At 37.3% G+C, this 23,646-nt stretch overlaps 1 protein-coding gene across 1 annotated transcript in view; it reads left to right on the forward strand.

The window, feature by feature from the left end:
- The window catches only part of LOC105995669, a 174,080-nt gene that overhangs the window by 61,276 nt on the left and 89,158 nt on the right, over positions 1–23,646 (forward strand). The window contains exons 13-16 of the mRNA XM_013029495.1: positions 7,119–7,201; positions 11,572–11,740; positions 17,027–17,171; positions 18,258–18,381. Coding sequence (XP_012884949.1) covers positions 7,119–7,201; positions 11,572–11,740; positions 17,027–17,171; positions 18,258–18,381 — 521 coding nt within the window. The remainder of the gene's footprint in view (positions 1–7,118; positions 7,202–11,571; positions 11,741–17,026; positions 17,172–18,257; positions 18,382–23,646) is intronic.

Genomic DNA, 23,646 nt, shown 5'->3' on the forward strand with positions numbered 1-23,646 from the left:
ATACTGCTTTCCAAAGTGGCTGAACAAGTTTACACTCCCACCAACAATGCAGTAAGGTTCTCTTCTGTCCACATCCCTTCCAGCATCTGTTGTTATTAGAGTTCTTGATTTTTGCCATTCTAACTGGGGTGAGGTGGTATCTCAATGTTGTTTTGATTTGCATTTCTTTTATGACAGCCTTAGTTTTTAATTCACAGAAACATTTATTTTGTTTAATATGTAGCTTAAATATAGAGGTTTTGAAAAGTGATTATTCTGAATTACTGTGGCCTGATTATTTTTCAAAAAGTATTTCTGAACTGGGCATGATGACACAGACCTGGAATCCCAGCTATTTGGGAAGCAGGAGTAGGAAGGTCATAAATTTGGGACACAGAAAGACGAGGGGGGGAGGGGGGAAGGAAGGAAGGAGGAATAGAGGGAGGGAGGGAGGGAGAGGAGAAGGGAGGGAGGGAAAGAAAGGAAACAAAGAAGCAAGCAAGAAGAAAGAATGAAAGAAAGAGAGAGAAAGAGTGTGAGAAAGAAAGAAAGAAGAAAGAAAGAAAGAAAGGCAGGAAGAAGGAATCAGGAAAGGAATGGAAAGGAAAGGAGAGAAAGTGCTGGAATGTGACTCAAATGACAGAGCACAGTGCAAGGCCCTGGGTTTGATTCCTCAGCACTGCAAAACCAAAAACTTTCTGAATACTTTTTCCTATTAATTAATTAGTTCTCTCTACTACTAAATGATTGGCAACAGGCTTTCACTTATGATATTTTCGTAATTGGACATTTTTAATAGAATATATCAGATGAAGCCACTATGGCTCATGTCTGTAATCCTAGCTACTCTGGAGGCTGAGATCAGAGGATTCCAGTTTGAAGCCAACCTGGACAGGAAAGTCTGAGACTCTTATCACCAATAAACTACTAGAGAGTAGAGCTGTGATTCAAGTGGTAGAGTGCTAGCCTTGATCAAAAGCAAGCTAAGGGATAGTGCCCAGTCCCAGAGTTCAAGCCCCAGGACTGGCAAAAAAAAAAAAAAAGAGAATATAGTAGATATTAGTTGTAGTTAAGTTTTGTAGGTATTCTTAAATTCCTCTCTTTTCCTTTATTTTTTTCTTCAAAGAAGTATTAGTTTAGGATTTTTTTTGAAAATTTTACTGCTTCTCAAAATCAAATATGTACAAATAAGCAAGAACAAATCACCGATTAAGAGTAAATTTTCATATATGAAAGAGATGACTGGAATGCAGTAGGGGCTTAATGAATTATAGCTGTTATTAACTTTATTAAATTATAAAAAGGTTCATTCAATCATTCATGAAGAATTTATGATGACTTATAAAAGTATAAGTAACATGGAATATGTAAGTAAAGACATCATGGATTATAGAAAAGACAAAGTTTAAAATTTCATTAAATGTACAGATTCCTAATTTGGTGTGTTAATCATTTGTGATAAATAGGCCAGGAATTTGGGAGCTAATAAAAGAAGGTATTAAGATTCAGAGGGTTTCCATAATAGTGAGAAATAGTGTGTTTTGTCTATCTACCTCTCAGATAGATAGATAAAATACACAGTTTCTTACTAGCTTTCAATCTATACAGATAGATAAAATACACAATTTCTTACTATCTGTATGGATAGGTAGATAGATGATAGATAGATAGATAGATAGACTCAAAATCCTGCCATTATGGAAATGGAATATATTGTCATCATAAGACAAAAGCACACGTTGGTGAGAACATTTTTAAGGGGAGAGGGTTGGGAGTATAGATGGTTGTGATGGAGATTCACAAAGGGAAATCCCTCTGGGAAATTCTCCCTTGGACCTTTCTGTGTGACCACACACTCTGTGTATGACCAGGGGTTAATAGTACAATTACCTCCTGGAATCTTGTTAGAAAATAAATAATCTCACATTGCTCCAAGTCTATTGAACTAGAAGATCAGCTATGATTTAAAAGCATGTTGAAGTCTAAGAAGCATTATTTGAGCTAACTCCTTATGATATTATTGCTTTTAAATGAACTCTTGATAAGTAGTAATAATGAGATAGTTTATTTTCTCTCGACAAATACTTGCAATATAGATATTCTCTGATAAATTTAGATGTCTGGTGGGTTAGCATCACATTTACTTATGAACACTGAATATGAGTAAAGAAATGGTAAATGTTTGAAGAGACAGATGTCCTAGTGTAAACATTACACAAATATATGCACTGAATTCACATCACTTGGTACTCCAGAAATAGGCAGTTTTATATTTTTATGTATCAGTTAGAAATGATTTTAAATTAAAAATAATAATGCAAAGAGATGAAGAACAGAACAAAACAGAAATCCCAGGCTCTAGGCTTTGGAGAATTCTTATTTAATCAAGTGATGGCAAAGTCCATAAAACAACAAATTCAACATTTCCTTGTTTTGAGCTACAGTGGAATTCTGTTGCTTTCCCAGTTCAACCATGCATTAAAATTGTTCTTTTTTTTTTGGTAAGTCTTCTTAGAATTTATTTTTGTGCCATCTATGATTTGTTACTATGGACATTTCCTAGAAACAGCAGTCCTCTGACAAATACATAAGTCCTTCAGGGCGATTTATACCAGGATGCAATTTTACCCTTCTTTCTATTCAGCCTTTGTGTTGTCTCCTAAGCTATGCTTAAATCCTAGGACTAAGAGAAAAAACAATTCTGGTAGTTTTGATTTTTTTGTATGTGTGGAGGTTGAAGAAATTCACATGTGGGAGCTGGTTTGGCTGCACGTGCAGATTTACAAAATGGATTCATTTCTCAGGAATGCCAATGCTTCCTAGGGGTGGTTGCATGGCTTCAAAACCCTTCTTGGAAGCTCTCAAATTCAAGAATGCGGAGAGACTGACTTGTGAAAAGACCCAGGAGGAAATGTGTCTGGTGCCTTCTGGTTCTGCCTGCGTGCCAGTGATTGACAGGATTATTATATTTTTTTTTTCTGTGTGGGCCATTTCTCACACTGGGAGTGGTGGGGTGAGATCTGCACTTCTCACTCTTCACAGAAGGCGCAGAGACCGCCGTTCAGAGTCCAGCCTGGCAGAAAAAGCTTTGCAGTTGATTTCACATGTTTTAATGTGCAATTTATAGTTTTATTATGTATGTGCTAGTGACGATTTCTCTTTTCACAGTGACCTATTTTTAAAACCAACCGTTGTTTTACCTCGGAGGATGTGTTTATATATCATGTGTTATATATGCTTCTTGTAGGGTCATAAAGCTGTTGAAAACTATGAAATTCTTTTCTTTTCTCTTCTTTCTTTCTTTCTCTTTTTTTTTTTTGGTCAGTCCTGTAGCTTGAACTCAGGGCCCAAGTGCTGTGTCTGAGGTTTATTCCCTCAAGGCTAGCTCTCTACCACTTTGAGCCAAAGCTCCACTTCCAGTTTTCTGATGGTTAATTGGAGATGAGTCTCAAGGACTTTTCCTGCTTTGACTGGCTTTGAACTGTGATCCTCAGATCTCATTCAGCCTTTCTGAGTAGCCAGGATTACAGGCCTGAGCTACCAGCGCCTGGCTGAAAGTTCTTTTTTACTTAGAAAAACACCCTTTAGGCACATTTGGGGGATAAGTGTTGGGGAATAAAATACCAATGACAAATTTTCACCTTTCTCTAGCAAACACATTCCAGAATTTCCCAGCAAAAGGAGTAAAATAGGTCTATGTCTAGCATCACGCTGCAAAATGAAAGCTAGATAAAGATCTATGTTTAATCAGTCTAGAGTTTAATTATTATACTATGAGGGAATTGTCAAAAAGATTTTTTAAAAATCCAGTCAAGGTTTGGAAAAAGAGTAATAATTGATAGATTAGACACTGTTTTTCTAAAAAAGAAGCTGAGGTGTAATAATATTGTATAAATTATCAGAAGGAAGTCTTGGCACTAATTAATTCTGTAGTTGGAGAAAATATGTGGGGAAAAGAGTTTGAAAAGTGATTTGGGATAAATTTATTCACGTTGCTACAAAATTTTGAAGGGTTTTATTAGTGACGTAGGTCCTCAATCAGACTTGCATTGCCCTTTGGTGGGTGGGACAGGGGAAATCAGATGTTAGGTGAAATGAACCCCAAGATAAGGACTCAAATGGTTTTTCTTTCTTGCTATTGTTTCTAACATCTTTATAAGATGATTTCTTTGTTGCTTTGTGTGTCCTTCCCCCATGGTATAACCCCTGTTTTCACTGTACTTGATGTTGGTATACTTTGGGGAGGGGAAGGGAAAAACAAAATTATTTAAATAGGGATATAGGTGGACCCATTGCACCAATGAGATGTACAAGACGTTATGTCGAAAAATGAATTTTACAACTTTGGTGGTGGGGGGAGGATTGGATGAGGGGAGGTGTGGGGAATATGGGAAGGGATGGGAAGGGGAAACAAGGAGGAGGCAGCAATGCTTGATAAGAAATGAACTCGTTATCTTGCCTATGTAATTATAACCCCTCTGCAGGGATTTTCACACACAAAAAAAACAAAAAACAATGGAAAAGCTCTTAACTGCTGTGCAAATAGAAGAAAAAGCTTGTTAAGAGAGAAGGAAGTTGAACTAGAAAGTCAGAGTAGGCTGGAGATAGGATTATATGAGTATGTAGAAAACTAAGACTTGGAAACAAATGCACCTTTGGAAAATGAAGAAAGACCAACCAATAAACAAAAGAAAACGGGAACCCTTGTAACCCATTCCAGTTATGTTAGATAGGAAGAAAGAAGAAGAACAGAAGGCTGTTAGGCAATACAGTATTGAGACTGCAGAGGGGAAACCCTCGGTGCATATCTGGGGGGGGGGGCAAGTTCTCTGCGGCCTTCCCATTTGACACTCTTCAACATGGAGAACATCCAATCCAAGAAGGAAGCCGCTGACAGACGTGGAGTTGGCAAGTATAAAGAGCAGTAGCACACAAGAACAGGTTGCTCCAAGCCAAACACATTGAGTTGGAGTATGGAATATGAAGATTAGAAATTAATTTTTTTCAGTATCTTCACAAATAAAATAAAAAAAATCAAAAAAAAGAAATTAATTTTTTGTAAACTACTCCTAGTTTTGTAGCTATAGGACAATATCATGAAATGTTTTGAGAGTAGCAGTTAAAGGTCTTAGCCAAGGGCACTGGTGGCTCACGCCTGTAATCCTAGCTACTCAGGAGGCTGTGACCTGAGGATCTTGGTTCCAAGCCAGCCTGGGCAGGAAAGGCCATGAGACTCTTGGCTCCAATGTACCAGCAAAAACAGAAGTGGAAGTGTGGCTCAAGGAGTAGAACACCAACTCTGAATGAAAAAGCTACAGACAGTTTTCAGTACAAGCACAAAGGAGAAAATAAAGTTAAAGGTCCTTTGTTATAGTTTACTATTACCTATGTGTTGTATAGAAGTTTTAAAAGCTATACTCACATTCTTGAGGATGATTGCTTACTTTGAAAAAGTATGTGTGAACCATAAGTAATACTTTCAAAAGGAACATTTATGAGAGATGATGCAGTTTACTTGTGTTCTAACTGGAAATGAAGAAAAACAATCTGACATCTTAAGAAATTAATGTAATGAAGGCAGATGAAGGCAAACAACTAAAACTGCATCTGAGAAAGAATATGGGACAGAGGGGAGCTTAACGGATGGAAAGACTGATTTTCAACCATCAGTCTAGGCTTAAATACAGAATCCTTTTCAATTCACACACAACTATTTATATCTAATCTTTACATTGACCTTTGTGTTTCCTGAGAGTTTATGTAAGAGATGATTTTGACTTCACTTGTCAAATACACATTTAAAACTTAAAATGCACCATGCAGATAAAAATGTCCCTGTGGTACCATGTGCACACGATATTATCAAAAGCTCAGAAATGGCCTGTCACTGATTTCTTACTAAGTCTGTGAGAAATGAGGGAACACAACCCACAAATCTCCTGATCTTTACCTCATCTGTGAAGATCACTCCATACACCACTTCCTTCTTTTTTCCAAAGGTAGTTTGTGCAAATAATTCATATGGAAGATTATGAAGTGGGTATACAATCCACTGGTGCAATTCTTAATTGCATTTTTTTTTTAAAAAAACACCAAATAGCTAGAGAGGCAACGGTCTAGTTAACTCTGAGATTTTGTAGGGTTTTCTTCCTACAAGTATTCTAATATTGATCAGTACTGAATGATTATATGAGAAAAATCCATAGTAAGTACTTGTGTAATTATTGAGAATGATGCTAGTACTTTCTACCAGGTTGTTTTGAATGACCTATAGGAAATACATTTCACTATTTCACTGAAAGCTCCTGGTTTCTCTTTATTGGCATTGTGATGATTAAAACAGTAGGTGTTTTTAGGAATCCCATTACAAAAATATAAAAATGTAGGTGCCAACAGGAATTAATTTTCTACAAGTTTGCGATCAAGGTACCAAGCAATGTATTTTTCCTGAAGCCTCTCTCATTGACTTGAAGATGAACGCCTTGCCCTCATAGCTTTAACTCCAGTGTCTCTTTCTGTTCATACAAGGAAATTGCTGAAAGACACATAAATGATCCTCTTACATCTCTCCTGGAGGATCTCACACTCTGTGAAGGGCTGTTTCAACAAACACAGAGGCATTAGTGATTTGGACTTTGATATAGGATCTGAGGTTATAGTGATGCATTAACTGTAATGATTGGGTAGCTAGGAATTTACTAAATCTGCTTAACACAGCAATCAGTACTAGAAAATGTCTCACATCATTTTTCTACCAATAAGTTTCCCTCAACTCAATTTTCTTATTTTCACAGATACTGTTATTTTTTGGTAAACTGTTAAATCATTTTTTTGTAAGGAAGCAAACCAATCAATCAGTTGGTTAAATTCTCCTCAAAAAGGGTATCTGCTCACTGAAATGATTGGAAGGAATTATTCTTGGTTACCAAAAATGCTGGAGAAGGTCAAACAATTTCACTTCTCTGAGTATACTAACCATTTTAGGTGAATGTGTATGGGATGCATATTATATGCATATGGGATGCATATTATAACAGACTGACTCTTTTGTCTTTTTATAATAGTATCAGTGGAATTAATTTTTTCAGACAACAAAATTGTTTCTCTTCTTATATCAACTGTTTTTCCTTTTATTCTAGAGAGTCTTAAGGAGAAAGAAGCTTCAACCCATCCAGCCAGAACAAAAGCCAGATAGGTATATTGTTTACATAAAAGCAGCAAAGTGTCAGTTAATGTCATTGTTTTTAATATTGTTGATGTAATTGCGGACATTACTAATTCTAAAGAGATGCATTTTTAGAGATCTTTTTATTGTTGCCATTGATGGTTGCTTTTTTTTCCCTCCATGCCACTGAGGCAAGGAGAATTTTGTTTTCAGTTAATTTTATCAGTCACTACACAAGTTGAAGTGGTGTGTGTGTGTGTGTGTGTGTGTGTATGTGTGTGTAATCTAAACCTTATGGATGTAAACATTTCTGTGCACGTTTCAGCTGTTTTGTTGTTATTTATTATCTGTGCACCATGCACAGTTCTCCTTCCAATGTCCTTATTAGGACTGCTTAGATTGCTTTTACTTTATGTATCAAGTCCGTTGATAAACACCTGAAACCTAATGATCTTGTGATATAGATTAGAGGGTGAGACCAGAGAAGAGATTATAGGAAATAACCCAAGATGTTTCTGGAAAGGAAACATTCATACCTGTGTGATCTTACTCACTGAAAATACCTTCATTTAGTAATTATAGGTGGTTATTAAGTAAAACATATAAAATAGATAGATGAAGATGATGGTGAGTGCTGGTATGTGTTCAGAAGAAATCATTTGATTCTCAAAGAATGATTCTCAAATAGCACTTGGGATTCCCAGAGTGTTGCACGTAGCCAGAGTCCTCATACTAGTGAGATTCACCAGAGTACCATGTCAACACCATCTCGTTTCCCACCATAGCTTTATCTAGGGCGGAAGTAGGACCTCTTGTCCTTAACAACAGACTGAGTTGGGATTTTTCTGTTTCTTCCCTTGCAATAGAGACATTTTGATTTCTAATCTTGAGTCTACCTGTACACATGGCCTTGAGATAATTCCAATCCAGTTTGCTGCAGGGAGAGAGAAAAGGCTGGCTGCACCTGGGGCAGAGAGTAGGTCCCGGCGTGGCATGAATTTAATCCCGCATGAAATTGGAAGGAAAACATCCAAGGAGGGGCAAGCAGAACAGAGAAAGCACACACCAACATTCTCTTTAAAGCACAGTAGCTCAGTAGTAAAATGAGCATAAATGATGTTTCAAGCAGGGAAAACCAGATTTGTGATTACTTTTTCTTGGAGGAGCTCACAAAGAGGGCTAATAGGAAGGCAGAAGCACTGAACTTCTCAGGGCTCTGCCCTGTCACAGTCCACATTTACTGCTTTTCTAACAGGCCTTGGCCTGTTTTTGGCTGCCTACTTCCGTGTGCTCCTTGATCCACTAGAAATGACAGTTCCTAACCACCTATGTGAACAACATAGGAAGTACAGACAAAATTGGATGCAAGTTAGCTTTGTTGGTAAGGGAATTTATTTTGTTATGTGAAACTCTGTAACTAAAGTCCTTATTTAGAGGGCAAGGGATCTATAGTAAGTACCAATCTTTTCTTCATTCCATTCTTTTTGAGCAGAGATCAGAGAGATGGATGCAAGTGACTGAAGCTGGGGTTGGGAGCAAAGCGTTAACCCAAGAGAAATAAATTATTAGCACTGGGAGGAGGAAGAGTCAGAGCAAGGAAGAAAAGAGGAGGAGGGAGAGAGGAAAAGGGAGGAGGAACAAGAGGAGGGAAAAGAAGAATCAGAGGAAGGAGGAGGAAGGGAGAAGGAAGAAGAAGAAGAGGAGGAGAGGAGGAGGAAAGGTGAAAGAGGAAGGAGGAGGAGGAAGAAGAAAAGGAAGGATGAAGGAGGAGGAGGGAAGAAGAAGAAAGGAGAGAGAGGAGAAGGAAGTGGTGGAGGAAGGAAGGAGGAGGAAACAGGAGCAGGAATTGGGAGGAGGAAGGGGAGCGGGAGGATGGGAGTGAAGAGAAGGAAGAGGAGGAGGGAGGACAAAAGAAGGAAGAGGAGGAGGAGGAGCAGGAGGAGGAGGAGGAAGATGAAGAATTCAATTTGTTTTGTTCTTGTGCAGATGAGCTTGTGAAAAATTGGTAACATGATCGCCTGGTTATTTGGACTTTTGGCATTTCAGTTGTCCTTTAAGGACTATTTTCTGGAATGTTCTGTGTGTAGACATCTAGGAACCATAAGAGAACATGTCAGATGTTGCAGACCATTACCAGGAGAGCTTGATCACAAAGTCAGAATCAACTTAGCATGAACAGAAATAGTGTTGACTTTGGAACAACCCGCCTTTCCTCCCACACGGAAATGGCTCCATATCTGCCTTTCTTCTCTCATATTGATTCCCTTAAACATTTTAATGCCTGAGATGCCCTTAGAGATTTACATAGGATTTCAGCCTCTGCCCCTTAATAGGGAGATTAAACAGATTGCTGGGGATTTAGAACCAGCCTCCTCCTCCTCCTCCTCCTCCTCCTCCTCCTCCTCCGTCCTCTCCCACTCTCCTCCTCTTCCTCCTCCTCTTCTCGTTCTTCTCGTCGTCCTCCTCCTCCTTCTTTTTCTTCTGGTTGTTGCTAGTAATAAAGTACTAAATCTTTGGGAAGATTTGCAAAAGAAATAGTAAAACAAGATGAAGACATGAGTGGAATTTCTTAAAAAATGGATTACATTCCTTTTCTTAAAATTCTTTATCACCCATAGTGAATGTAGTACAATGCTTTCAAACTGAATAGACTTTAAGTTTAGAGGACTGAAGAAGGCCACGAACTAGTTTCACTCATTAGCCCAGTGGCTTCAAATCGAGCACTGAAGGCATGAAAGCCTGTCACATTTCTGCTTTAAGGCTGCCTGTACAAGAGACGAAAGCCTCCACATAGCTTCACAGAGGAAGATCCAAATCAGAGTAAATTGTGAAAATTATCACTAAATTGCACAGCATTTGGACAAGGCGGGCACACTAATCTAATCAGGAAAGGGCTGATCATTACTTTCCCATAATGCAGGTTGGAAGAGGAATTTGGAGAAGGAAAGCAGCACAAATCATTTTTAATATATCTCTGATCTTGGCAACCTGGGCTGGTTTTTGTCACAAATCTCCAGCTTTCAAAGTGTTTGCTTTTTACAACAGCCAAAATAAGTGTCCTTTAAACATGTTCAACCTATGAACAGATGGGCAAAGCGTGCTTTTATAAATGGAGCATACAAAATATCTTCAGCATCAGCCAAAACTAATTAGTAGCAATATCTGAACTAAACTCTAAAACTGATTTAGTGTTTAATATATATTATCCTATAAGCATTAGTAGTTGAAAGGAAATTCCCTTTTCAAATGTTTGCCAAGCTCAGAGTTTAATGTGTAGACATGATTAACTTACTAATTAACTTAGTGTATCTTTTCTCACATGTAATTGGGCTTAATGACTTCTTCCTCTGAAAGCCATTTAATTTGATACTTTGATCACAGATTTCTCAAACTTGAAAAAAGTCAAATTCAACCAGTCAAGCCCTGGTTTTTCAACTTTTTAATGATTTATGGGGATGGGGCATAGTATCCCACAGATGTACAGGTTTCTCCAAAGTAAAACAGCAAGTAACCAAGATCTCAAGTAATATTAAATATTATCAAATTTTATACATTAAGTAAATCACATCCAGGTAAGTTGGACCATGCCTATAATCCCAGATACTCCGGCCAGAGCATAAAATGAAACACCATCCCCAACAAATAAGTCAGGTGTGTATTTCTAGCTAGGTGGGAAACATGTTTCCTTAGATAGGCAAAATATAATAATGACTGGGTGGTTTTCCTTATGTCGAATCAAGAGTAGACAATGTACACAAAAACCAGTGTAGCAAAGTAATTTTATTTTTCACTTTTGTTTGGATATCCAACCTATATTTTACACTCACTGATTCACAGACATTTGCTTATTTTATGATCATCAGAATTCACCTTTGTCAACATTTCATAGCTTCAAACTCATTCCCCATAAATACAGCTCACTTTCTACTAAGCCATCTATAGATTATTCGAGAAACTCAGTTTTCAATTATTTAAAAATGTACTACTGATCAAATTCTATATGTTTATGGCTTCTTTTCTTTTTTGTTAATAAAAATAGACAAAAGGTATACACCAGTTGGTAAATGTTTCTATATCTACATTAATTCCTTTACTTAACACAGTCCTAATCACTCATATTAACTACAATCTTTACCCAGAGTAAGGAATTTGATTCTTTCTGTATGTGTCTGGCTTTTTCTCTCATTAGTTTAAAATAGTGTCAGGAGTCAGAAATTTACTTGGACAAAGCACCCCTTTAAGAAATCTGGAAGAAAGTACATCAGATTGACATCATGACTTGAATTATATGTATAAATCATAGTACCTTTCCTATTTCAATATATCAATCATTGAAATCACTTATGATTTTAGAAGTATTGATTTTGTCCTTGTTCTTTTTAAATGTTGATTTTTAGACTGAAAACCCTTGAAACGAGTAGTGATAGATTGGACAGTAAAGTTAAAAGAATCGGACCACACTTAGACATCTTCCAAGTCTTCGGAGGAAATAATAAACCATTAATGACCAAGAAAGTAGTTAAAATGATCGTCCACACACAAGCAGCTGTGAGAGGGTGGCTTGAACGCAAAAGATTTGAAAGAGTATCAACCAAGGTAAAATATATATCAGGGTGATAATGTCTTAAAGTGGCTTAGAGGGAGCTGATTAAGTAGAAATCTTAATAGCCAGCTGGTCAACAAGTTGTTTCTAAGTTGTGTCTTTATGCTTTTGATTAAGAAATATTATAAATGAACTGTTCTGATAAGGAGAGGTTCTTTAGACACTGTTCTGGGACATTTAAAAAATTCTTAAACCAGAACATGCTGCGTTGCACTGAAGTCGTTTCTTTGCTACATCGTGACATATCTTTTAAGCATCTCTCCTCCACTTCCTTCTCTCCTGGGAACCCTGGAAATGCACAAAATATTCTACTGGAAATGATCTATACTCCACTTCACCTGAATGACTTTTGTAATTAGCCATGTGACTTTCAAAAGAAATCATGAAGAACCATTTTGGCTGGGCAAATGCAGATGAATCTGAATGGATGGATACTGGCAAACCTTTGAACGAATAAAAATGTTTAGGACTAGAAGTTATCCAGAGCAATGATGACAAGAAAACTAAATCAGAATTATGCAAATTCTTGAATTTGGTCCTCTTCTGAGTGAATCCCTCTAGAATGGACTTGCCAGAAGGCACTCTGAACATATTTGTTCCCAGAACACAGTCATAGCTGTTAGAACTACTTCATCCTCATCTCTGGATACAAATTCATCCTGAATGATTTAACACAGGTAAAAGGTAAATATTCTCTCTTACAGGTCAGTCATTTTCTGAGATTGTTTTTGTGTCTATTTTAGAAGTTGCAGAAATAGAAGCTCAGAGAACTTAAGTCATTGAAAACCAAAGAACCAGCAAATGATAGAATGTGAATTCTAATCGGTATTTTTCTGACTCCAGATTATGCTAATCTACATGTCTTACTACTTTCTGGAACTACATTAGTAATGGCTCGTTGCTCCCAAATCTAACTTAAAGCAAATCTTACACTTTTCTCTACAGCTCCAGACCCAGGTATTAAGCTGCCCACTTGAAATACCTACAGAGAAATCACAGTCTATATAGTCTTACATAAACTCATGTCTTCACTTCCCAAAGCACTTCCTTACTTGTACAAATATCACCCGTTTCTTTTGCCTGGAATTGCATGTTGGGAATTCTCTCTTCTGTTGCTTAAACTTCTTTATTCGCATATCTGGTTGGTTATAATCTTGGGGACATTTTTATGTCCCCTTCTTCTCTGTACTTTTTTTTTGTGGGGTTTTCCTTTATCTACCCTTAAATGGATCTCCTGAATTACAGGTCTATTCTCATCTAATCTTCTACTAGCTTCCATATTTATAATTTCATTTGGATTACATCTTTCCATTTCTTAGAATCATTTGATGGGGCCTATCTCAATGATCACACAAACTGTGAATTTTCTACTGGAATACATTTGACCTCCTTGTTTTTGCTCTTGTCCTCTGTCCAGGCTCCATCTCATGACATTCCTTCACATACTTTCTGCACCTTCGCAAACTCCAAGCCATGATTGCATCCTGTTATCTTATGGTTTTTATTCTGTGGCCTCAGCTGGTAATACTCTTCCTCATCTTCTTGTAATTGCCATATAATTTTCAAGAAGACCCTGAAGTCTGTTCATGTAAACATTCTTTCTGGTCTGTCAAGTACAGTGGTTATCTCCATTCTTCTAGTCACTATGGTGTCCTGTATACATCATCATGGTCTTCTGTTGGCAGGTCTGGCCCAGGAATTAGAATTTATGTGACACATTTGGGAGTACTCTTAATTTTTGTATTCACAGAACTATCACATATAATGTGCAATCTCTGTCTTATTAAGTATATACATTTATTTTATTGTCAAGGTACAGAGGGGTTAACATTACATAAAATAGTGATTACATTTCTTGTCTAACTTGTTACCCTCTCTATCATTTTTCTCCCTTTTTTCCACTCCCCAGCCCCCTCCCAAGTTGTACCGATTATTTCCAACATGTTGTGAGTATCACTGTTGCATAGATTCCCACTTTCTCCTTTGTCTCACCTTTTTGTTGCCCTTCCCTTCGCTAGCTCAGATAAATGTATATACAGTACCCAGGGTACCAAATAGAATACAGTGACAACAGGGGATAAACCATAGAGGGAAACACACAGACACATAGACACACACACACACACACACACACACACACACACACACACACAGAAATCACATAGTACATTAAGAACAACAACAAAGGAAAAACCTCTTGTGTCCATGTCTTGGAGTTCATTTTGTTTAGCAACATCTTATAAGGTCATATGTACATAGCTACTGAGTTATTCTGTTCATCTGCTAAGATTATCCTAGATGAATACTAATTATTACAAATAAGGGAAGCCATAGAACCTACGTTTCTTTGGGTCTGGCTTATTTCACTTAATATGATTTTTTTCCAAGTCCTTCCATTTTCTTGCAAATAGGGCAGTGTCATTCTTTCTGATGGAAGCATAGAATTCCATTACCTATATCTCTATCTATCTATCTATCTATCTATCTATCTATCTATCTATCTATCTATCTATCTATCTATCTATCTATCTATCTATCTCACATTTTACCCACAAGTTTTCTTATCTTCTCATTTGTGTTTGTTTATATGCTTTATTTGGTAGGACTGTCAATTGTCTGAGGACAAGAATCTCTCTTGTTGGCCATTATTTTCACTAGTGCTTTACAGAGGCTAGATGTCCAACAAATGCCTATGAAATGGATAAATTGATTCATCAAAATATAGAAGTTTATCATACTGTTCTAATGTATCCTTAAAGTCTGTCTACATGCTTTTGATAAATGCCACTTGCTTACTTATCACATTTCTTGCTATGAAAAAGAACTACAGTCATTTCTGGGACAAAAATTGAGTCTAAAATACATAAGAGCAAGAATATGTGCAAGATATGGTTGGAAAAGAAAGACAGATGAGAAAAAAATGTTAAATTTCTAAGTGGCAGTAGAATTAGAGATGAAAAGAATGGGATGTACTTTTAAAGGATCAGAGTCAATATCTACTAGATTGTTGACTTTTATTTGGTGATAAAACTTGTTATGGTCATTGATTTTTTTTATTGCATCATTGGCATGGTGCTTTAGCTGTTGGATGGCTGCTTTGTTGGGATGGATACAGTTGTTGAGCCTACTATCAGAATACTAGAGGGACAGGCGTATAATGTAATAAATTGCATTGCCAGGACTGTACCCATGCGAAGGGTTGCTGTTGAGGGAATTCTAGATAGACTTTCTGCTCTGTAGGCTGTACTGCAAATCACTGGGAAACTGTCAGCACTATGGGCCTTTCCTGAGCTGGGAGTCTTCCAAAGCCAGGCTGCCTGGCTGCCTCTTCTAAGTTTTGTGCGGTGGACAGCGTATGCTCTGATGCCACTTTAATAGTATATGTCTGAGACAAGCAGAAACAGTCAGATGAGTTGATGTTAGGTGAAATGAACCCCAAGATAAGGACTCAAATGGTTTTTCTTTCTTGCTATTGTTCTAACAGATTTATAAGATGATTTCTTTGTTGCTTTGTGTGTCCTTCCCCCATGGTATAACCCCTGCTTTCACTGTATTTGATGTTGGTATAATTTGGGGAGGGGAAGGGAAAAAACAAATCATTTAAATAGGGATACAGGGAGACCCATTGCACCAATGAGATGTACAAGATGTTATGTTGAAAAATGAACTTACAACTTTGGTGGCTGGGGGAGGTGTGGCTGGGGGAGATGGGAGGGCAGGGATGTGAAGGGGAAACAAAGGAGGAGGTAACAATGCTTGATAAGAAATGTACTCATTACCTTGCTCATGTAATTGTAACCCCTCTGTACAGTATTTTTACAATAACAAATTTATTAATTTAAAAAAAGAATGCTCAAGGGACTGTGCAGTTGACACCATTTCATGTTAAATGCTCCCAGCTTCAGTGTATTTGGAAATACTGAAGCAATACTGAGTATCGTGTCAGACAACCACGAGATCATTTAGGTATGACCATATTTGTCAACATCCATAATGCCCTTTTGTTTTGTGTCTGTTGTTGGCTTGGAATCAGTAACAATGGTCCTAAAAAATCATAATGACACAACAGCAGAGTAATTTCCTCAGTGGGTTGTGTCTATGTTTCATTGATTTCAATACGTGCATGCGTAGAATTTCAGTTGCTGTTGCACAAAGACACTGAAATTCGGAAACATTTGAGCAGCTAGAGGTTGAAGGAAGGCATTGAATAATTTTTGCTGAGTACGTAGAACTGGAGCATTATTAGAAATTGGGAGTTTTAAGGTTGACATAGCAATATCCCATATGTCAGTCTTTAATGTTTTGGAAATTCAATAGCATGTGGCTCACCCTTTATCTTAAAAAAAAGAAAAAACACCAAACACCAGAAAGGTGCAGCAACCAAATCCTGTAGTGTACTTATGGACCCTATGGTATAAGCGATGTTAGTTAGACACAAGAGTTTTATTACACAAATGTTTTGGCCCCAGGTACCTGGAAGACAACATTTATTTATTCAATAGTACTCTAGTGAGAAGAAGATTCAATCCAGAGTCTTGTGCTTGCTATGTAAGAGTTCTACCACTTTATCTATGTTCCAAACCTATTTGCTTTAGTTTGTTGTTGTTGTTGTTGTTGGTCACAGGGCTTGAACTTAGGGCCTGGGCCCTGTCCCTGAGCTCTTTGTGCAAAGATAGCACTCTACCACTTGAGCCACAGTGCCACTTCAGCTTCTGAGTGGTTCATTGGAGATAATCTTCTCACAGGGACTTTTCTGCCCAGACCATGATTCTCATATCTCAGCCTCCTGAGTAGGTAGGATTACAGGTGTGAGCCACCAACATCTGGTTGCTTTAGTTAATTTTTAGGAAGGATTTCATGTTTTGTCTGTGGCTGAAAAAGCCCAGTGAAAAATAAGACATGACTGTATAATTATCAAAGGAAACAGAAGCTACTACAGTGAATAACTTAGGTATGCAGCTGTTACAAAACCAAGTCACAATAACACTTCAATAGACTTTTCGTCTTTCTGATTGAACATGCTACAAAACAGAAACATCTGCACGTGAACCTAGGAAGGGCCATTGTCAAAACCTTTACTCTACAGGGAGTAAGATGTGATGAGAGAGTAATGCATAGGTCAGCTGTGGCCGCCAGGGAGTTCCCATCACTCCACAAGGTCACCTTGTCACCACCAGGGGCAGGAAATACTACACACCGCCACCAAACACAGCCACAGAAACAGCTGAAAAGGAGTAAGTCAGGCAAAGAGCTTTACTGTTTATTTTACTGTGCAATAGGCCTTGTATCACGGACGGGATTTGAGATCAGTTATGGAAATGTATCGGAGACTGATCTACCGTGTGAGACATCAGCTTGGCCTTTGGAAGACGCGACAAGTCATGAACTTGGCAGAGCTAGAGGAGTGGATGGACAGGAAGAAATGTAAGTGAGGCTATATTTCTGATTTGACTCTAAGGTTGGATAACCATTTACCATTGTAAATATATCTATAGGATATCTATCCTAATAGGCATTAGGATATATATGTATATATACTTATACGCAGGATATATACAAAAAACAAAAAACATATGTATACTGAATATATTTTTTTTTCTTTTTTCCCCCCAAGACTGAGACTCAAACTCACTGCTTGATTACTTTAGCTCAGAGGCTTGCACTCTACCATTTGAGCCATGCCTCCAATCCAAAAGGATATTTTTATTTGTTTTTAATTTTTTCTTCTTCTTCTAGCTGTGTGGTATCTATCACCAAGGATTTGGGTTTTTTTAAACTTAAAAATTTTATTTTTGTTGAAAAGGTGATGGACAGGGGCTGGGAAGGTGGCTCAGTGGTAGAGCACTTGCCTTGCATGCCTGAGGCCCTGGGTTTGATTCCTCAGCACCACATAAGAAAAAAGAAAAAAGCCGGAAGTGGCGCTGTGGCTCAAGTGGTAGAGCACCAGCTTTGAGCTGAAATGCTGAGGGACAGCGCCCAGGCTCAGAGTTCAGGCCCCATGACCGGACCCCCCCCCCCAAAAAAAAGAAAAGGTGATGGACAGAGGGGTTTGCAGTTACACAAGTCCCGTAATGAGTACATTTCTTTTTGAACACTGAATGTATTTTTAACCATTGTATATATCCTATATTACATATATATTCCATAGGTACTATGTATATGTTATATACATTATATTATAATACAATATAATATATGTATTCCATATATATTGTATAATATCTATAGCTTTTGGATTGAGTGTTGATTTATGTCAGATCTATGACCAATTGCCATGCAAAATGGAAGAGCCCAGTGTAGTAGGAGAACCCAGTCTGGGTTTTCCTGGGGTGGAATGGGCTGTCTGTGCGGGAGAAGCCCCGCCATCTACCCTTTGCCCACAGGCGGCGACAGTGCTTCTGTAATCCTGAGAAGTAGCTGTAGATGTGAAAGTGAAGTTGGATTTAGCTGACTTATATGTGGTGTGTTACTTATAAAGTAAATATTTTCTTTATCTTCCTGGACTTTTAGTCTATGAAACCATGTTTGCCAAGAGAGAAGACTGGAAGGGATTGCAAAAGAGTGAGCTACTTAAGTACTTTAATGAGTGTGGCCATTTCCCAACCCAGAAACAAATTGATGATTACTGGGAGCGGCTCATCAAAGGCGAGTATTGAACCATTCCCCTTTTCCTCTTCTCTTCTTCCTGCCTCCCCCTCTCCTCCCTCCTCATTGGTCCCTGGTTCTTTAAGTGTATACTTCAGTATAATATAACTTGTTTCCATCTAAGAGTCTTAGATGCTTTTCCTGTTGGTGGGACATGCACCTGAGAAAAAAACAACCTAGAGGAGTCATTGTGTTGGGCTTCCGCTTTGGGGGGTTTCAGTCCTGGCCTCACTGACTTATGTAGGATCTATAAGGTCCTTGGTTTTGGTGTTTCTGGATCTAGGGTAGCATGTGTCTGTGTCAGAGGCTGCTCACTTCCTGGAGGACAGGAACAGGAAGAGACAGAGACCCTGAGGATAAGACTTACCTCCAAACAACTCCCCCCTCCACTCCCCTTCCAGAGATCTGCTTCCTCTACCTAGGGTCCAACATTGCAGTTTCTAGAACATTCTGAACTAGTGCACCCAACCGGAGACCAAATCTTCAGTGAGCATCCTCTGGGGGACTTTGCATATTCAAATTTGTTACAGAGTCCAGTTCAAAGGTACAAGCATTGTAAGCTATTTTAGAATAGAAGGATTTTATAGTTAGAAAACAATTTCTTCTCTGGATAGTAAATAAGTAAAAGGATATTGTTGTCTGAATACTGAATAATTTGCATGAAACGATTTCTCTCTTCCTAAAGATGAGTAAGGAGGCAGAGTTGTAGTAAGCTGTAAATAAGCAACCCTAATGTATACCCCTCAATTCCTTCTTTTCAGCTTTTCTTTCATTTCCAAGATTTACTGAAATATGAATAATAAAGAAGTATTCAAGGTGCATAATGTGATGATTTGATATACAGATGCACCAAGTTAAGCAGTGCATCAGTTACCACCAGGTTACTCCCCTCTCTGTAGATCTATGCATGGTGTGAGTTCACTTAAAATGTGCTTAGCAAATTTCAAGTAAACAGTACAGAATTATTATTTCTTTCCTCCTCTTTAAACTTGCTTTGAGAACGCTGCACAGTAATTATAGCCCCATAACTCATTAACAAGGGAAGTAAAATTTGACCACCATAACCAACATTTCCCATTTCACCAAACACTCTGCTCTTGGTAGCACCATTCTCCACTGAGCTCTTCTGAGTTCCCGTTGTCATATTCGAAGAATTGATGCCATTTGGTGTTTGTCATTCTGTGTCTGGTTTATTTTATTTAGCACGATATTATCTAGATTTATTTTTGTCATGAATGACAGAATTTCCTTCTCTTTCAGGCTGAAGAGAGTATTTCATTGTGTATAGGAACTATAGTTTTAAATCTATTCATCTGTCAATAGACATTTAAATCTGTTCATCCTTTCATAGATACCTAACTTGATTCCGCTTTCTTCGTTACTTCTATGAACAGTATTCCAATGAACATGAAAGTGCAGGTATTTCTTTGACATACTCATTATACTTCTCTTGGATAAATACTCAGATATGGGATTTGGGCTCTATCTTATTGGCATATATTCAATTGTACATAGTACAGGGTTTCATCATTACATCGTCATAATGTGCATAATGTATACTGATCATATTTGCCCCTTCAGTTGCATTTGTTATTACCCCTCTCCTCAACCTCACCTTTCCCTTCCCCTGCCATCTTTCCAGTAGCCTGTGTCTTGTTTTCCTCTAACTTCCACAGATTGGAGAAAGCACACAGTGCTCATCTTTATGAGACTGACTTATTTCTCCTAACATGGTGATTTCTAGTTCTAGCCGTGTTCCTGGAAACAACATGATTTCATTTTTCTTTATGGCTGAGTAAAACTCCATGATGTATCTATACTACATTTTTGTTTATCCATCAGTGGCTATCTAAGCTGATTCCAAAATACAGCTGTTCTGAACAGAGCCACAACCATGATGGTAGTGAACTGCCTTTAATTCTTTTTTTGTGTATTCCTGGAAATGACTACATAGTTTGAGACTTCTATTCTTAATTTTGTTATGAGCTTCCATACTGATCCACGGTAGCTGCACTAATTGACATTCACATCAGCAGTGAATAGGACTTCTTTTCTCCCCTATCCTCACCAGCATTTTATTTGTTTTTTTCTTGATAGTCATTCTGACAGAGCTGAGGTGTAATATCAGTGTGGTTTCCATATGTATTTTCCTGATGGCTAAAGGTGTTCATGAATTGATTGGCTATTTGTACTTTTGCATTTCATAAATGTTCAGTTTATTTGCCCATTTACTGATAGAATTATAAGCTTTAACTCTTCCTCTCAGCAAGGTCTTTTGTGAGAAATGGGAGAATGGAAGGTTAAGTAGCATCAAAATGTCCAGATCAAAGGTTTGTTTTGAGGTTTCTTCCCTTTGTTGATGGTGCAGATTAACCCACCTCTTTATCTATGAACATTAGCCACCATTATACCCCTATATTAGCACAGATAAAGAAACCTAAGTCACTACATTTTCTGTGGTTGTGATAGTTGATTGACTTCAAAATTATTTATTTACATTTTTCCTTTTTATTGCCACATCTTAGTTACACAGGAAAGGATTTCATTGCTGCACTGTTTTTCTTTTTCCATTTTCATGTTTATACTATATTCCAATCAGCCTCACCCTCAACTTTTTCCTTAGTGACAAAATACTGACTATGGAAAAAAAAATCTGTATTTTCTACATATTGTTTGACCATGTATTTTTTGCTTCAAAATACTTACATTTCTTAGCATAAATGTATTTTATAGTATTATTTATGAAAGAATAATATTTTGTATGAATACTCTAGGACTGTCAGATATTTCTTATTTTTAGTTTTCTTTATCATAAATAATAGCATTTTAACAGTTAAATGCAGCCAAGTATAATGAATATTTTAGACACAGGTTTACTACTGTGTCTAAAATATAAGACTTTAAAATATAAGACTTCTTTCAAGTTAATAGCTTCATAGGGATTATTCCCTCCACTGGTTAATTTGGAGTGTATTATAATGGATTAAATTTAGAGCATTTAGCTTGCTGGAATATTTCCTGGCTGTACCACTGATTAACTACAGTCCTTGGATAAGGTTTTCTCTTTCCTATCCCTTATTCTTCTCCACAATAAAAGGCAGATAATATCTAAGTCATTGGATTGTTGTAAGTCATAAATGAAATCATTCATGTAAAATAGGTGTCCTATAAGTACACAACAAATATTTGCTATTATTATTATGAATATCCTTCTCTTTAATATTCATATTCATATTCTTATATTTGGAAAGTTATTTCTTATGTTTGAAATGACTAAATATTGACAGTAATTATAGATGAATTATTTATTTATTTTATCAGTTTTGGAGCTTGAACTCCCCAGGGCATTATCTCTTAGCTTTTTTTTTTTCCTTTTTTTTTGTTGGTCATGAGGCCTGAACTCTAGGCCTGGGCGCTGTCTGTCAGCTGTTCAGCTCAAGGCTAGCACTCTACCACTTGGGCCACAGGTCCACTTCTGGCTTTTTCTGCTTATATGGTGCTGAGGAATTGAACCCAGGGCCTCATGCATCTGAGTCAAGCACTCGACCATTGAGCCATCTTCCCAGCCCCCCTTTGCTTTTTTGCTCAAGACTAGCGCTCTATCACTTTGAACCACAGCTCCACTTCTGGTTTTCTGGTGGTTAATTGGATAAAAGTCTGACAGACTTTTCTGCCTGGGTTGGCTTTGAACCGCAATCCTCAGATCTCAGCTTCCTGAGTAGCCAGGAATATAGGCGTGGGCCACTAGCTCCCAAGAAGAAATAGACTTCTTTGCTTTTTTGCAGATCCTGGGGCTTGTACTCTGAGCTTCTTTTGCTCAAGGTGAGCACTGTACCATTTAAGTCACTTCCTAGAGATAGACTTTTAAAGCACATTGATAAACGTGAAAAAAAATCCCAGGTTTTCATTGCAAGATTAGTGTTTTTCTCATTTGGTTATGTGGACATACTTTAAATATTAGCCTCTAAAAATAAAATTACATGAATGATAGAAATACTGGAATGGGAATGTGGCTCAATGGTTGACTGCTTGTCCATCATGTATAGCTTCTGGATTTACTCCCTAGAACTATGTGAAAACAACCAAACAGCAAAACACCTTAGACTGCACAACGTGTTTTATTTATCTTTTATAGGCTAGCTTCATGCTTTGCAGAATAGTAGACATCTGTAGATGACTGAATCTGTTAAAATTCTGTTAATTTTTTTACTATTATCTTTAAGTAGTTGTACACAGAGTTGCTGTTCAACAAAGCAAGTTATTAATACAATGCATGTTGATCAATGTCAAAGTCTTACTAACTAGGATTCTCAAAATAAAACTTCATTTAAAAGACAGATTGCTTTTATTATAATGTCTAAGATTCTTTATATATATAATTTCAATTATACGGCTAATGTCCGGCTCTACCATTTAAAAACAATTATGGTGCATATAAAACTTCAATTCGAAATGGAAGAAATATTCTAAAGAAATAGAAAAAATTATGGGAAAAGAAGCAAAAGTAATGGATTTTTCATTCCTACTGACACACACACACACACACACACACACACACACACACACACACACACATTCCACTTTTCAGAGAACCAGATTGTATGCATTTAAGTCTGTCAGTCATCTTCATTCATACTGACTTCTTTGATTGTAGATCATAGATCTAGATATGGAACCCACACATATTCTCATCCAATAGACTGTTTCACCTAATGCAAGTGTAGTTAATTCAATTGATTAACTTCTTCAGTGTATGGCACCAAGTAGGTCAAATCCCTAAAACTCTGTGTGTCCTTGGGTATTTTTAGCTTCATTTTTTAAAATTCTGTATTCTTGTCACTATGGTAACAAAAATTTTGTGACTGAGAACATGATTTTTGTCTGAAAGTCTTCCTTTGGGAGAAGGAAGTAACTTGGGCTTGCACTTAGAGACTGATCTGAAAAGCTGAGGGTAATGAGAGCAGGAAAGATCTTCACTGGCTGTCCACTTAAATCCCAGAGAAGTTAAAACTAATAACAATAGAAATACATAGGTTAAAAATAATGAAAATGCTACCCAGTGGTTCTATATCATTTATTCACATATCTCTCTAATTGTTAGATACTTGGATGTTAAAGCTTTCCAGGAGTTTTACAACATTAAATAGAACTTTTTTTTGGTTTACTTTCTGAAATTAAAATGTTTGCAAAACTCAACCATGACGGCAAGTACTCTTGAGTGGTGCTGCTGCTTTTTGGTTTTGTTAAAAAAATT

This window comes from Dipodomys ordii, unplaced genomic scaffold (genome assembly GCF_000151885.1).
Source record: "Dipodomys ordii isolate 6190 unplaced genomic scaffold, Dord_2.0 Scaffold119, whole genome shotgun sequence".
Lineage (NCBI taxonomy): Eukaryota > Metazoa > Chordata > Mammalia > Rodentia > Heteromyidae > Dipodomys > Dipodomys ordii.